Source organism: Balearica regulorum, chromosome 1 (assembly GCF_011004875.1).
Source record: "Balearica regulorum gibbericeps isolate bBalReg1 chromosome 1, bBalReg1.pri, whole genome shotgun sequence".
Classification (NCBI taxonomy): Eukaryota; Metazoa; Chordata; class Aves; order Gruiformes; family Gruidae; genus Balearica; species Balearica regulorum.
In genome coordinates, this window is record NC_046184.1 from 128,176,900 (window position 1) to 128,192,913 (window position 16,014).

General features: G+C 35.8%; 1 protein-coding gene across 1 annotated transcript in view; it reads right to left on the reverse strand.

Annotated features, from left to right (window-relative positions):
* Positions 1-16,014, reverse strand: part of IL1RAPL1 (interleukin 1 receptor accessory protein like 1) — a 772,877-nt gene that overhangs the window by 166,007 nt on the left and 590,856 nt on the right. The window contains exon 6 of the mRNA XM_075774760.1: positions 10,317-10,395. Coding sequence (XP_075630875.1) covers positions 10,317-10,395 — 79 coding nt within the window. The remainder of the gene's footprint in view (positions 1-10,316; positions 10,396-16,014) is intronic.

The following is a 16,014-nucleotide window of genomic DNA, read 5'->3' on the forward strand; positions in this document are numbered from 1 at the left end:
TGAATATGAACAGTCACTTGATACTTTTGATTTCTTGGTAAGTATGACATTTTTCTAATATTTCCTTTCCTAGAAATATTTTCAATTATTATAAACTACTTATTTGAATGGGACTAGTATATTTGTAATATAGCATCTAGTAATATAGCATATAACATCTATGTAAAGGATACTTTAAGCAGTTGAAATGCCTGATGCGGTAGAAGGTGATATTTACTGCAGAGTTCAAGGTAGATACCTAAGTCAGGCCTCACAAATAACTAGATCCTGAGGTGTAAATTTAAATTCTGGTTTTACTGAACTGGATGCCTTCTCTCTCTTTTAACTTCCTAGTTCCATGGTTCTCAAGAGTTACCTCTGAGTTCAGTGAAACAAGTGTTTAACGCCAGTTTCTTTGTATTTGGACTTCTTTTGGCTATAATTTAAGATTGGCATGAAAACTAAATGCTGAAAAAAATCTCTTGTTTCAGGTGACAGTTTAGGATTTTTTAGTGGAAACAAGAAAAAGTAACTAAGTAGTCCATTGTCAGAACTTTACCTTAGGCAAAAGGATAAGATATTAAAAGAGGACAGTTTGTGGAAAATATTATTGTGTTATTTTTTGCTTATTACTATCTAGGGCGTTCTGAGAGGGATATAGGGTACATATTATGATTGGCATGTGAGTGTTAAAAATATTGCTGGTAATTTTTTGTCAGATATGAAATTTGGGCTAATAACCATATGTATCCTATTATTCTCAAGCCTAACCCAAACCAAAGGAGTTCACTGTCCTATAGTTCTTGATCATGCATTCATCACTACCAAAGAGTTATATGAAGGTTTACAATACATGTCAAAAATAAACTATTGTTGGATATTTGTTTTTAATCAATTATGCTATGTAGCATCAAACTGAATTTCCATGACTTGTTTTATTTGCAAGTTCCTCAGATATTAAATACACTATAAAATTAGCTAGTGAACCGGACATTTATAACAAATGTGCGTTGATTATATCTAGGGATACTATAACCAGTGTATTCATCCATAATGTGCTTTGTAAACAGACAAGAATAGCACCTAGATATGAACAATCTGAACTTTAAGTGTTAGACATCTGTTAGCAAATATAAAAAAGATCCTGTTCAATTGATTGATTCAAAATATTCATACTACTGTGATGTTCTAAACTGGAAGAATTTATCACAAGTATTTAAGCCCCTCAGCCCCTTAGTGTTCCTCCAAATAACTTTCCATTTTCTATTGACATGACAACTGCCAAATCCCTGATAATTATTGCTATTAAGAATGCATGCAGATATAGATGGATTTTTCAGAATGAAATTGTACAGCACTAAACCTTAATACAATCTACAAATTCACAGTATATCTAAGACAAAAACAATGCTCCGTGCAGCTTCTTGTAAAACCACTCTTCATTTGGACTGCATGACTATATGCATTCACCAATAATGCTGGAATACATTTATTCTAGAACTGGAAAGCAGACTAATTCCTGAGAGAAAAAACCCCTGTACTAGTATTTGTCATTCCACCAATAGTCCAAAGGCATCCTTACTGAGATCAGCTTTATATGTGAAGTGCATTGCTGCTCACGAGAGACCTGTATCTCTAAAATAGAACATTCTGGAGGAGTTCATTAATTTAAAATTGTTGTCAATCATGAATTTAAAATAGTTATCAATTATAGGTACAATATTAGACACAATATTACATTTTAATTTTGATATTTACTAGTTAACATTTTAATGCTTTTCCATAGTACCATTAGGTGATATTTTACTTTTTTGTATGCAAGGAAACACTCGTGTCTCTTTCAACATTAGACACGATGAAGCGCCTACATTTAATTTAGGAACACAAAATATAGCTTGAAGCCAAAAATCTAGCAAAACCGATCAAAGAACAATGTGATTCCTGATGTTTCAAGTTTATGCAATTACAGTCTTCTTAGGACTATATTACACAGGGTGGAAATCAGGTACAGTATGTGCCTACTTCCAAATTGCATTTCTTGGTATATGGCATTCTGTATTTATTATGATCTTGTTTTCAATATGTTATATCCTCCTGTCTCCCACAGAGAACTCTTATAAAAGTTTTGCTGTATCTGAATATATTTTATTCTGCTAGTAAGAGACATACAATTTTTGATTGTTTCAGAAAGTCTTAGACAGGAAACCAAACTTTTGGATGATTATCCAACTGATGTGGAAAATCTATTGAGGTTGCACAATCTTCTCTGATATTATAAAAATAAACTGGATGTTTTCCTTTTTAATAGGAAATGTGAAAAATTGCACAAAAATATGAAATAGAAAATTCTCATATATCTCATCTGTACATAAAGAATGAAATGTACATAGTTGCAGAGACTGAACATACACTTTTTATTGCATTAAATCCTACTTAGATCCTTAATGCAGAAAGTACCTCAGATAAGTGTGGTATATAGTATCCTCTAGAGCAGACATTTCTCAATGGTTTCTAATCTGACATGAATAAAGTTTTATTATTCCACAATTAATTCAGATAAATATTTAGCAGAAAAAATGTTAATAAAGTGAAATAAAATTTGTACAAATGTATCATAATTTTTATCTATACATATATATGTATGTTATATATATAGGGAGAGATTAGCTATACATGTATATATATTTATTCTCAGATATACACAGAGATGAAGAAGAAAAACCATTTGAATTACATAGATATGCTATTTGTAATTATCTTAATTATGACCTTTTAGGTTTTGATTAAATTAGGAAAAAGAGTGGAAGGAAAATTGGTTGACATGTTGTCACTGAGATATAACTGCAAACTTTTCCTTAGTGCAGTTGAATGTTTCTGACTCACTTCTTACTTATTGTGTCTTTTTTAGTAAACTATGTTTGGCCCTTCATGGACAACCTCAGCTCCAGAATAGTTTGATTAACGCAATCCGAAGGCTGAAAGTCTGAACAAGGGACTATAGGGTACCTAGGAAACTTTTTGTTTGGTTGGTTGGGGTTTTTTTTGTAATCAGATCTTAGCAATTAAAATCTCCCTTATTGCCCTATAGTTTTCTTCTTCGATAGATTATTTTTTCCTGACTCAAGACCTTTGGAAGTCTTCAGTCCATTTTTACTTTGGCAACATAACTTCTATGCTATACTTCTTCATTTGGAATTGGAAACCTGAGCTGAAATGGCCAAGAAAAAGTTTGAAAATTATTTTCTTTCTGTTCAGTAAAATGTGTAAAACAGCATGTATCAGATTTTGGTCAGCTCGTACCTGGTTAGACTAAAAAACTACATATATGGTATAGTTGGTATTCTGATATTATGAGTTTCCTCGCAGCACAGCTTTAGAGAAAGAAATAAAACAGCTTTTTGATCTTTCCTTCCCTTCCAACTCTGCCTCACTAAATGATACTGCTTGAGCACATTTATAAAAACAGAAAATAATACTTATATTTACTACATTTACTTAAATTGACTAACCCCTCCCCACTGGTGTTATTGTTGCTGTTGCTGATACTTCATGAATCCTCCAGTTTTCTGTGTGTCTCTCCCATAACGGTCCTCACTGAGCCTACAACAGCAGGGCTTGAACTGGTTGAGGTATCTAGCTATTATAATTAACAAAACGACAACAAAATTAATATCAATGTACAAACATTTGCCAGGGTCAGAGTTAGGTAAATATTGTCCTCTACATGATTTTCCTAAATAGTTGTTTTACATTTTGATGTCTATCTCTGTAGACAGAGATAGAAAAATGATCAAAGACACTTTTGGGTTTTTTCCCAGATGCTGAGAACGTACATATTCTTTATTAATTTACACCACATTTCAAACATTTGAGTTTTCATGAATCATTCTGCAGTTAAATCATTAACTGTGCAAGTGAGTCTTTAAGTGAAGCTTTTTCCATTGAAAGTCCTACTATTTGACTAAACTGAACTTTAGCCCACAAATTATGATATGATATTCAATCAAAACATTTTAGAACAGTGAGTTTAGGAATTTCGTGATGAAAACTTTCTTTTAAAATATTAGATTATTAAAAACAGACGTTTTACAACAAATAGTTCAAACAGAAAAAAAGGATTTTATTTTTTTTCTTTTTCAAAACACCTTTAGTTGTTTTCTGAAAGGAAAACTTCAGCTCTCAGATAAATAAAAAAATGCATGACATGTGTGAAGTAAATTTTGAATTTACAGTTTTGGTTTTTCCCACATGAAACCGTTGCCCATGTTGTATTAATAATCTAACCATAGAATATATAAAAGAATGACACTGTCCAATTGAATCACATGACTGAAAAAAAGATCAATTTGGTTTGAAGAGTGTTGGTGTAATCAGATAAACTTAAAAATCCCAATATTATAATAAAAAAAAATCTGTTCCTGTTACAGAGTGAAAGTAGCATTTAGATGAAATGTGTAGAGACACAAATAATTTTAGATATTATTTTATTTTAATTTTAATCCTGAAAGGAGGCACAGATTGCTAGCTATTTCATATAACTTTAGTTAATTTATTTATACAGCTACGGATTAAGCTAGTTAAGGAAAGCTTTTATCATTAACAAGGCCAATTTATGTGGAAGATTTTTATGACAACACAGTGCTATAAATGAAGTAGCACTCCTCTCCCTGATGATTTACCTCTGGCACTTCTTTGTATTCTTACTTTATAGAAACATTACATTAAAAATATATAATACATTAAAACATTTTTAGTGAGATCTTTTCTTGAATATGTGTAGGGAAGGGTGAGAAAGAAGCAAGCCCAAATTCACTAGGTAATAGTCAATTTAATTTTATTGAACTAATGCCCTAAAAATATATTTTGTCACAAGAGTTATTTTTTAGTGTTGAATGAAATTCAGGAAAACTCATTTCATTCAGATGACAGAGTCCAAAGTTTTCTTTTAGGTCCATTCATATAGTGCTGGAAATCCTTAATTCCTTTTTTCTTTGCTGTAATATCAAGCCTAGCAAAAATAATTCAACAATTGTTTATTTTTCTAGGTGAATTTTGGCATTTCAAATTATAGTCTTGTGGAGAACCAGGAAACACATTGAAAAAATGGGAAGGACACAGGCTAACTAGCTTGTGAGGTGTTTAAAATAATTATTGATTTTAGCTTATTTTATTTTTAATTCAGATCCATTACTGACTGTTGTGGAGACACACTTGTCTTCTTTAGTAACATGAAGATGGAACAATTGGATGCTAAAACCAGATTTTCTCAAGTCAGACTAAAAGTATTTTTCCTGTTTCCTTGAGGACAGATATTTGACAGTGCTGGTAGGAAAAGTTACCTGAAACACAGGTGAAACTGAAAAGACTCAGAATTTACCAATTTTAAAAAAGAGAATGCATTTTTAGTATAAATATACATACCACGGATATGATATATTTATATCATAAATATATAACATCTACATTAATCTAGAATTAAAAATACAGTTATATTGATATCCAGCATCGAAGTTAAGAGTTAATCATGATTCTGTAGCTAAGAAGTTACAGATAGTTCTTCATAGTTCCATAGTTAAGAATGTCACAGATAATTTTGCAAATAGTTTCTAGGTACTGCTAAGGATGGCTATTGTACAGTTCTACCATTATGTTAGTTAATATTCACCCAAACAATGTATCAATTAAGATGTGATTGTCAAGAGGTAGAAGAAATTGTTAGTCTGATCAACAGACCCTGAAGAACCATTTGGAAGTGCCAGAAATATTGAGAAACTAGGGGGAAGGTAATTTGCGCCAGGGTCTCTGGGTCACAGACCCATGAGCCCCCTACCCAAGTTATACCACCTATCCAAAAGATGAAGGCGGAGAAAAGAACTGAGCATGCATTCTAGTTTGCAGATTAGGCGAAGAAATATGAACCAATCATTGTAACTGGGAGTGTACTAATTTGTAACTTTTATGGATAAATACGACAACAGAACCGGCGCTAGGTGTGCTTGATTTGTGGAAATCCACCGAGCACCCAGGCCTGAATAAAAAGCAGTATCTCTCCTGTGTGTGTGAGAATTGACTTATTGCACACCAGGCAATGAATCCGCTTTTTGGATAACAATATGAAGTTTTAGGATTTGTTTTTTTGATATTAGCAGGGATTTGTTTGTTTGATTTTGTTAGCGTGAGTCGTGGTTTAACCTGGCCAGCAGCTAAAACAACCACACAGACATTTGCTCACTCCTCCCCACAGTGGGACGGGGGAGACAATCAAAGAGGATGCAAAAACCCAACCAAAAACCAAACCCATGGATTGAGATAAAGACAATTTAATAGGACAGAAAAGGAAGATGATGATAAAAGAATATACAAAATGAGTGATGAACAGCATAATTTCTCACCACCCAAAGCCGATGCTCAGCTAGCTTCTGAGCTGCCTTGCCTCTTGGCCAACCCCCAGTTATATACAGAGCATGACATCATATAGTATGGAATATCCCTTTGGCCAGTTGGGTCAGCTGTCCTGGCTGTGTCCCTTCCCAACTTCTTGAGTGCCCCCCACCTTCTCGTTGGCAGGGCAGTATGAGAAGCTGAAAAGTCCTTGACTGCTTGGCAGCAACTAAAAACATCAGTGTGTTATCAACATTGTTCTCATCCTAAATCCAAAACACAGCACTATACCTCCTGCTAGGAAGAAAATTAACTCTATCCCTGCCGAAACCAGGAGAGTGTGTGGAGGATAAGAGGAAGAATATTGTGGGATGCAGCTCCTTGGATCATTATGTTGTTCATCATCACCTGTACCTTGCCTCCCCTTGCCTCCCATTCATTGCCTGCTTTTCACCCCTCCATGGCATATGCTGCTGCCAGCCCAAAGAGTAGCTCAGAGCTGAGTGGGAAACACTATTCATCTCTTTATAGCTCCAAGCTTCTTGCAGGCTGCATACTTTTGAAGAGTCTATTTGACATAATATTTTTTCTGGAGTCATTGTTTCCAGAGGAGCAGTTTATATTGAGGTCACCACAGCTACCTAAGAACCCTTTTAACAGGAGAAAATCTTAAAAAGAAAACAGTATTTTTACCCTTGTACCAAGTTTAAGTTATTGACTACAAAATTGGAAGTGAAGTTACAAACAAAAAACATGAAATGCAGAATAGGATAAGTTGGGAACGAGTCTTTCTTTCCTCATCTAGGATTTATCTGCTTCATGCTTTGGCTGTCTTATGCTGTCTTTTAAGAAAAGCCTTTGAGAAATTAATTTCTCCTTCAGTTTCTATACTGTGCTTTTATCTTGTGCTTTTCTGGTTACTATTCAGTGTGATAAAAAGATTTTTCAGATGATGTCTCAAGATTCATGTGACTCTCTAAGGTTGCTCATTGCAGTGCAGCCATGGCTAATGCTGTCCCAAACATCAGATGAATAGTGGGACACCTTTCCCACAACTGACTGTGGTTAGCTTGAGCGTGATGGGAGCCTGTACGTTCATAGAATTGAGGAGTGCAGATTCTCCAGCTCTGGTTTCTTTCCTTTTGCCTTAACAAGTCAAACTGCAGTTGTTAGCTTATGCCGTAACACTCATCAGTCACCCCTTAGAGAAACTCTCTTCCTTAATGTGCGGTCACCTTTTGGTCTGATGCTGTTTTATGGACGCCACGGAACACAATAATACAACAGGGTTTGGGTTGTGGTCCCATGACATTAATTTTAATTGTTGGTGTATAGAATAGACCAATATATCTCAGCAATAAATGCCAGGTGTCTTTGTCACTCAGCAGTGCTGGAGCCAAAGGAATGAGATACGCCTGGAGTCTTCCCACCTTGATTTAGACACTGCATGGAGGTGCTCTGTATAAGAACTGAACTCCTGTAGCTCCTTCAGCAGCAAACACACTGGGGTTACTGAGGGCATCATCAAAAGTGTGCCCAGCAGCACTCCCCAGAGGCCTGCCAGCAGGGTAAGATTTTGAAGTGAACCATCACTATTGATGTTTCAACACAGCACGCGCATCTGCAGAAGCACACACATCCCTATACATTATGTATGCACCCCCCAGGGTATGCCCTGACACTTGCAACCTGCTTCATTTCCAACTCAAGGTGGAGGACTGGGAGGTGAGAAGCACAGAAATGTGGGGGGAATGTGGGGATTGCCCCAGCTCCCCACCACACTGACTGGTGAACTGTTAACGAAATCCTGGACTACCTCAGGCTCCTAGTTCATTGCTTTCCCTTTTCTGTGCCACCCATTCCACTTCTACCCCTTCCACCAATATGTTTATTTTCCAAATAAGGGACAAACACATCATCCCAAACACATTCTGGAGGACTAACAGGTTTTCTGGCAGTACCTAGAGCAGTCTGCAACACGTGGTCACCCCAGGCCTCAGATGGGTAGGAAGCTGCTGGCTTAGGTAACTATCTATCTAAGGTTTGGATAAGCAAATCTTGACATTATTCCAATGTTAAAATAATTTGCATTTTTCGCAGGGTATGAACTGCCCCCATGAAAGGAACACTAGCTTTCCTCAGTGAAACACAAACCTTTCAAATGTTATCCACCCAGACCAAGACATTAAATCTATGAGTGGAACAACATAATTTTCGTGTCAGGGAACTATCATTTTTTTGCACTTGCTCCACTTCTCACAGGCTTTTTCACAGGCTTTTAAACAACAAATTAATATTTTCTTGTAGCTTGATATAAGGCTAAGTATTATAGTTTCATGTTCATTTATGGTCAGACTTTCCCATCTGTGTCTGAAAGTAACTGAAAAGTAACTCTTTCATATCCATCAGTAGTTATTTAGATTTTTGAAAAGTGTCTTTTCCAAACCCAGTACTTCTCAAATTATTTAACCTGTCTCTTAGAACTATGAGAAAGCAAAGATATGATTAATTCTAAAAATCATAGATAAAAAGCCTCTAGCTAGCCACTAATAATTGCAATCTTATTGAAATAATCTCACCCATACAACATATTTAGCAAGACAATGTCGAAGCCCAAAAAGGTTCTGCTTTTTGGGGTTTTTTCATCAAAAATATCACAGTAAGCAACATTAGCTAGGAAAAAAATGTGTGGCATCACTTTGCTTTCTGTTCCCTAGGCTCGTGTTCAAATGAAAACGTAAAATCATCTGGGAATGTCATATAGGAAAAGTTTTCTGAGTTGGTATATCAGAAACAATACCTTCAGAACAACAGAAGTTAGCTCTAGAAGGAAATATGTTACATCTTCCCTTTTCTATATAATTGTTTCTGAAAACCTGTATATCAGCATCCCAGAATATTACCTGAACAGCATGAATCATTTTAAGTAATATTTTATGAATATCAAAACAAAGATGAATTATTCTCTGGCCACTATTAGTCACATGCTGGCAAGCAACATAAAATGTTCTGCCAATGAATGTCAGAATTAATTCTCAAGCCTTCTTCTTTTTCTGGTGTTGTGCTGCAGAATGGACAGAGTTTTGCTTGCTTTATTTCTCTTTTTTTTTTTTTTTTCTATGAGATTTAGAAAATCACCAGATTTGTTGCCATTTGTTTCTGTAGCTAACATACTAGAAGATCTATCAATAGGTTACTATTCTGACACCAAAGCATAATTCCAGTGTAACCCTCTGAGGACTGTTTGTTTCCTCTGGGAAAAGGGCAAGTTGCCCTCTGGGTCAATCCACGAAGGAGATGGATTGTTATATCCTGCAAACTGTAGTAACTCAAGCACTTAGCTTTGGAGCCTTAATTACCTGTACGGCAGTAGGAGACCAAAGTGACAAAACAAACCCACCATCCACTAGGCTAGAAAAAGTGAAACAAAATGGTTTCTTCATGCATCAGTTTCTCTCCATTCACCTATACATATATATTTTTACATTCAGAATAAACAGATGCTATTATGTCAACTTCTCAGTGTTTGCTGGATGATTTCACACCAGCACAACATTTATAATTACAGAACATCTTTGCAACTCTGTAAGCAATAGCCAAAGCAAAGAGGTCTTGCAGGTAGAATTTAAACCACAAAATTCCATTGAATCCCACAGTAAATATATATAAATATACATAAAAGGGGAAGTTTAGAAATAAAAGCTCAGGTACTTTCAGTAAAGGCAAAAAACAGTATTAGCATTCAAGAGTTTAGTATTCAGTATAAATTACTACCAAATTTTTTTGTGAACAATAATTTTCTAGATTGTATATAATACATCTCTGCATGGAAACAAAGTATGTTTAATGTCTTCTCAATGAAATTATTAATGACAAAAAACCATCACAGGTTACCATCATACATTAACACATCAAATACCTCCATACAATTTGAATAGAAATTATGTGTTTGCTACTTACCTAACTGGGTCTCCTGAATTGTTAGCTTACTCTCCAAGGGGTGTAAAAGCTTTGGTGGTTTATCTGTTAGTGGTGCTAGAAAAGAAAAAAAAATCACATATAAAATTTTCTGATTGTTATTGGGTGGAATAAGACTTGATTTTATACTTATTGTTTCAGGATTGCTTCGGGTTTTCTTTTGTTTAAATAATGTTCATGCCTTCAGTAGCTGTAAATGTTTTTGCTTAGAGAGTAAATATAGCACCAAAATTTAGAATTTTTCACATGCTAAGATATTGAAGGCACTTATGTTAAAAAAGTCATCTCTAAACTCTCACAAAAACCATGTACTGACACATTACGGTTTTGTATTTTCACAAATATTATCCAGCATTTCATAGTTTGTTATAACATTTACTTACTTGTCTATCAACTGGAGTCATTAACAGAGAAATAATATAAACTAAGTTACTGTAAAACAATTTTCAAAATTTGATGAAAATTTTATTAAAAAAAATATTACCATCACTGAAACTTTTGAAAAAGGCTCAGTTTTCAAAATCCAGGGGATGGATACATTGAAATAATTTCAAGATTCCTAATAAGATGACTTCCTTCCTCCCTTTTGTTCTACTCTGAAATAATATTAGTAGACTAATGCAAATTGTGGAATAGAAAGTTTTGTAGTGGTCAAAAACCTTCTGAAGGTTGTTGAAGCATGTTCAAACCATGCAGCTAAATAGTGCATCTATTCTACTAGATTCATCATCTGTATACTTAATTCATAGAAGTGACATTGATTATTATTACTTCTGTTGTTGTCAGCAAGTCTACTCTTTACTGATCTCTAACAGATGAGTGCATGCTATAATAAAAAAAAAGCATTCATTTATTTTTTTCTGTAAAATTGATAGTAAATGTTCATGGGAAAGCTCCAACTTTTGTAGTCACCTTGAACATTTTGATATTTTGCTTTTCAAAATTAATTCATACTTCAGTCTTTAACACAGATTATGGGCTGTCAGACATTTAAAGTACATTTGACATTTTCATATAACTCTATAATATTTGTTCCCTCCAACTTGTCAAAATCACTGTTCCCTTTCTTACTGACATACACACATCCACATGTGTATGGGTTTAATCTACTAAACACACTCATCTCCTGTCACTTGAACTGCAGGAGAGGTTTAACTACATTGTCTTTACTATGTTTCCTCTGCTCTTTGATTAAATTATCAATGTCCTTTAAAATCTACAGTATTAATTTCAACTTTGCAGCAATTACAGAATGGATCCATTATCAACTCATATGGTTTTGCTTTACAGAGATTTTCCTTTATCTGACCAGAGCCACCCAATTGGTGTCTGGGATGTTGACCCATCAGATTTAGGACTGAATCAAAACATCTCTTCAAGGATGGGAAGAGAACTGGATTTGGTCCACAGACCCTCTTTCAGTTCATTCTTGCAACAACAGCTTCTGTTCTCTACAGGAAATCATTCTGCACTACAGACTTTGGAGAGAGCCACAGCTGTGAAAGACTTTTCAGCAACATCTCTGGGTTGTTAGGGTTTTTTACACTGATTTAAATGCTTGTTAACTCTCTTTGCTTCTGTCTCTTTTCTTTTCTTTTTTTTTTTTTTTGTTTTCTTTTTGTTTTGTTTTCTTTTTTTTTTTTTTTCTTTGGGGCTAAAGTGGGTGGAAAGAAAAAGGATTTGAAATATATTTTTTCTTAAACTGCAAAATTAGTCATTCCCATTTCTTAACTTCTCTGTAAAGGCTCATAATTTATCAGCACATTACCATTTTTTAAACATCATCTACTATGAATTTAAATTTAGTTTTGCAGTTCTGTCATTCCCAACTCAATTACCATTCATCAGATAATGTCTTCTGAGTCACTGTTGTTCTAAATCTGTTTTGAAACTTTTCAAGCAAAGTTCTCTCACTGTAAGTAAAGATATAGTAACTGGTGGAGTTAATCAGAATGCAACAAATAGGTAGATAAGAAAACAGTATTTTTCTCAGTTTAAGCAAAGATTGACATTAGTCTTGTGGTCCTGTACTTCAGACCTCTAAGATGCTTCCTACTTTTAAACAAATAGGCACAGGATGTTAATATACACAGATAAATCACCCTTCAACAACAGTATGAAGTTATAAAATTTTTGCCCAATTTATTTTTTCCATAACTTGTGAGATTCAGTAAATCATTTAACAGAGAAACTGTTACTGAAAATAATGAATTAGACACATAATTGAAGTATCAGAATCACAGCAGCATGTAGGCTAGAAAGACTCTCTGGAGGCCAAGTGGTCCAACCTCCTGCTCAAAGCACGTCCCAATAGAGCAGGTTGTTAGGACCTTATCCAGTGATGTTTTGAATATCTCTGTGGATGAAGATTTCACCACTTCAGGTGTTCCAACCCCCAACCACCTTGTGGCCCTGCACTAGATTCAATCCAGTACATCTATGTCTTTTTGTACACCGGGGACCCTAAAATTTGACACAGTATTCCAGATATGCCCTCACAGATGGATCACCCTCCTGGATCTGCTAGCTAAAATTTTGCCAAGAGCTGTGCAGTTGGACTTTGCCAACCCATGCTCAACTTACTGTCTGCCTGGGCTGCCAGGACCTTTCCTTCAAAGCTTTTTTTCTACTCAGTCAGTCTCCAGTTCTGTATTGCTGCATGGGGTTATTCCACTCCTAGAGCAAGACGTTGCATTTGCCTTTGTTGAACTCCATGACTTTCTCCAACTTGTGAAGGTCTCCCTAAACAGCATTGCTGCCCTCCTCTTCGTCACCCACTTCCCATTTTGCTGAGAGTCCCATTGTCCTGGTTTCAGCTGAGAGGATTGATTTTCTTCATAGCAGCTAGTGTGGGGATATGTTTCGGATTTGTGCTGGAGACAGCATTGATAATATAGAGATGTTTTTGTTCTATGGACCTGTTGTTGAGCAGTGTTTACACGGGGCCAAGGCCTTTTCTGCTTCTTGCACTGCCCTGCCAGCAGGACGGCTGGGGGTGCACAAGGAGTTGGGAGGGGACATAGACACTACAGGTGACCCAAACTAGCCAAAGGGGGGGTATTCCATACCATGTGACATCATGCTCAGCATAAAAGGGGGCTAGCCGGCGAGGGGCAGTAGCAGCTCCAGGACACGTGGCTCGGGGACAGTCCAGTTTCAGGACAGGTCTGAGCGTGCGGTCTGAGTTGTACGGTCCTCGGGTGAGAAACTGCATTCTGTATCACCAGTTTCGTATACTCTGTTAAGTACTGTTTTGTTTTGTTTTGTCTTGTCTTCCCCTCTCCCTTTGCTATCCTAGTAAACTGTCCTTATACCAACCCACCAGGTCCTGTCTTTTTCCTTCCCATTCTCCTCCCCATCCCACTGAGGGTGGGGGGGGGGGGAGTGAACGAGCGGCTGCGTGGTGCTCAGCTGCCGGCTGGGGTAAAACCACGACACCCATCTGTCCCATCATCCAGGAATATGAAAAAACTCTAATCAATATTAGAATAAAAATACACCAGAGGTTAACTGTGTTGTATACTTATTTTAAAGTGATAGCTATAAATATTCGTGGCCAGGAAGAATTAATGCTTAATAGGACAATGGAACTCTAAGCTCTCTAAATTTGGGCAAATATCAGTATTTCAGTGTTGCATTCCCCATTAATGCCTACCAAGCTAACACTGTTGTAGGTATATCTATATTACAAGTAATCACATCTCTCGGGGCCAACTCCTTCACCCATCCGGAAAAGTGAAAGCATCCCTGGGTATTCTGCATTCCAGAGTTTTAGGCTGTAGGCAAATACAGTGAGTGGGAGTAATATAGGCAAGGAAAATAATTTTAATAACTTGGTTTACTTAAAGTACCAGATTTTCAAAGGTGATTTGAAATGTGCCCTCAGTCAATCAACACCGTTAATGTCTGGTTTTTTATCTGTTTGTTAGCTTGCAAATGTATGCATGCTTTCCTGGCAATTGATCCATGTGGACTGAGGCAGAGGTGGGAATTTCTCCAGCTGCCTCTCTCCCTTTCAAGTTTACACTCTCCACAGATAGCACTGTTAATGGACAGCACAGAGTTTCTGCAATCCTTGTTTAAGTTTAGAAACTCTGAAGTAGACCTATGTGTTTCCTATAAGCTTTTTCATATCCTTCAAACCATGAGGTGTTGCTTCTTAACTGGGTCAACCCACCATGCAACAGGCTATTAAAAATTAATACAATTTTCAGATGGATATATCGAGGCACATTTATCTACTAAATTGAATAGCAAAACCAGAATTTGATCCTTTCTTCCTAAACTTTTACTAAATAGGAAGAATCAAACAAAAATTACAAATCTCACAACTACAGCTGGTCTTTTAAACAAGTTAAATACCTTTTTATCTTTTTTATGAATAGATGTAGGAAGGCAATAATTTTCATGTCCTACAAAAATATCCATGATTTCAAAGCACTTCCTGTTCTGTACTGTATGCAAAGAACTAGAATTCTTTTGAATGTGTTTAAAAAAATAAAAGAAGGTAAAGAAAGGGTCTTTTTCCCACCAGGTAGTATTTATCAACGTAGTTGTCATACAGGAAGAACAGAGTGTTCAGATTCCTGTTCTTTCATGAGGGAATTCTCGAGTTTCTTGGCAAGAATCTTAGTTCCTAGATACTATTACCTACTGATGCATGGGTGCTCTTCTCCTCCTCTCTCTGTGTCTTCCCTCCCTTTCTATTACTCTTTCTCTCTTTCCCTACTGAAGTCTCTTTTTTTGGTCTTTTTTTCTTTCCCCTTAAGAGTCAAGAACCTTATCCCAGACAAAATTAACCAAAACTGGTATATTCCTCTCAACAAAATGGGGTTTGATAGGTCAGATTCTTTTAAAGAAAAGCTGTTGGATCATAAATCAAGTTTACAGCCCATCTGAGGTTTGATTTCGGAACCATCGCTGATGAATGGTTTGAAAACAAATATGTGTCAACCTTGTTTTTCATTAGAAACTAAAGTAAAAAACAAACAAACAAAAAAACCCAAAAAAGTGAAGTAACCAATTCGGAAGCTGTATTAAAAATTAATATTTAACTTCAGAGATATCATTCAGTTACAGACATATTGATCCTACTCAAAGAAAAAGTGCCTAAATTCATGTTCCATGTCTATCAGATTGAATGTACATTTAAAACATATTGAACAATTTGTCTTGCGGTGATGAAACTGAAAGCCACCACAATCAGTCACCCAACTGGAAACTAGCCAGAAGATTATATTTTTACATCAGCCACCTACTTACACACTCCTCTTTCTAAGATGATGCTTTAGCTTTAAATGTTTATGGTCACATGATACATACATTTGCTCCATGCAAAATTCTGTTATTTGAAGAGACAGCCACCTTTTAGAATTTAACACAGCTAATGAAGAGAAGCTTAATCCAAACTGTGCATCAAAATGTCACTAATCTGGACATCAAAAAAATGGAACTGCCTCAAAAGCCTCAAGCTTTATAATAGAAAAAAAAATAATACCAAAGATCTATGTTTATGTCTCTTTTACAATGTGCTCTCAGATTCTTCTGTGCAAATTGTAATGACTACAAATAGTGTCTTAGAGGCAGGCAGAGCTGTGTGGAGTTGTCTGCAACTCAGAAAGGCAGTTTATTGGCTGGACACGTCTTGCAAGGACAAAAATTCACAGGAATGGCTGC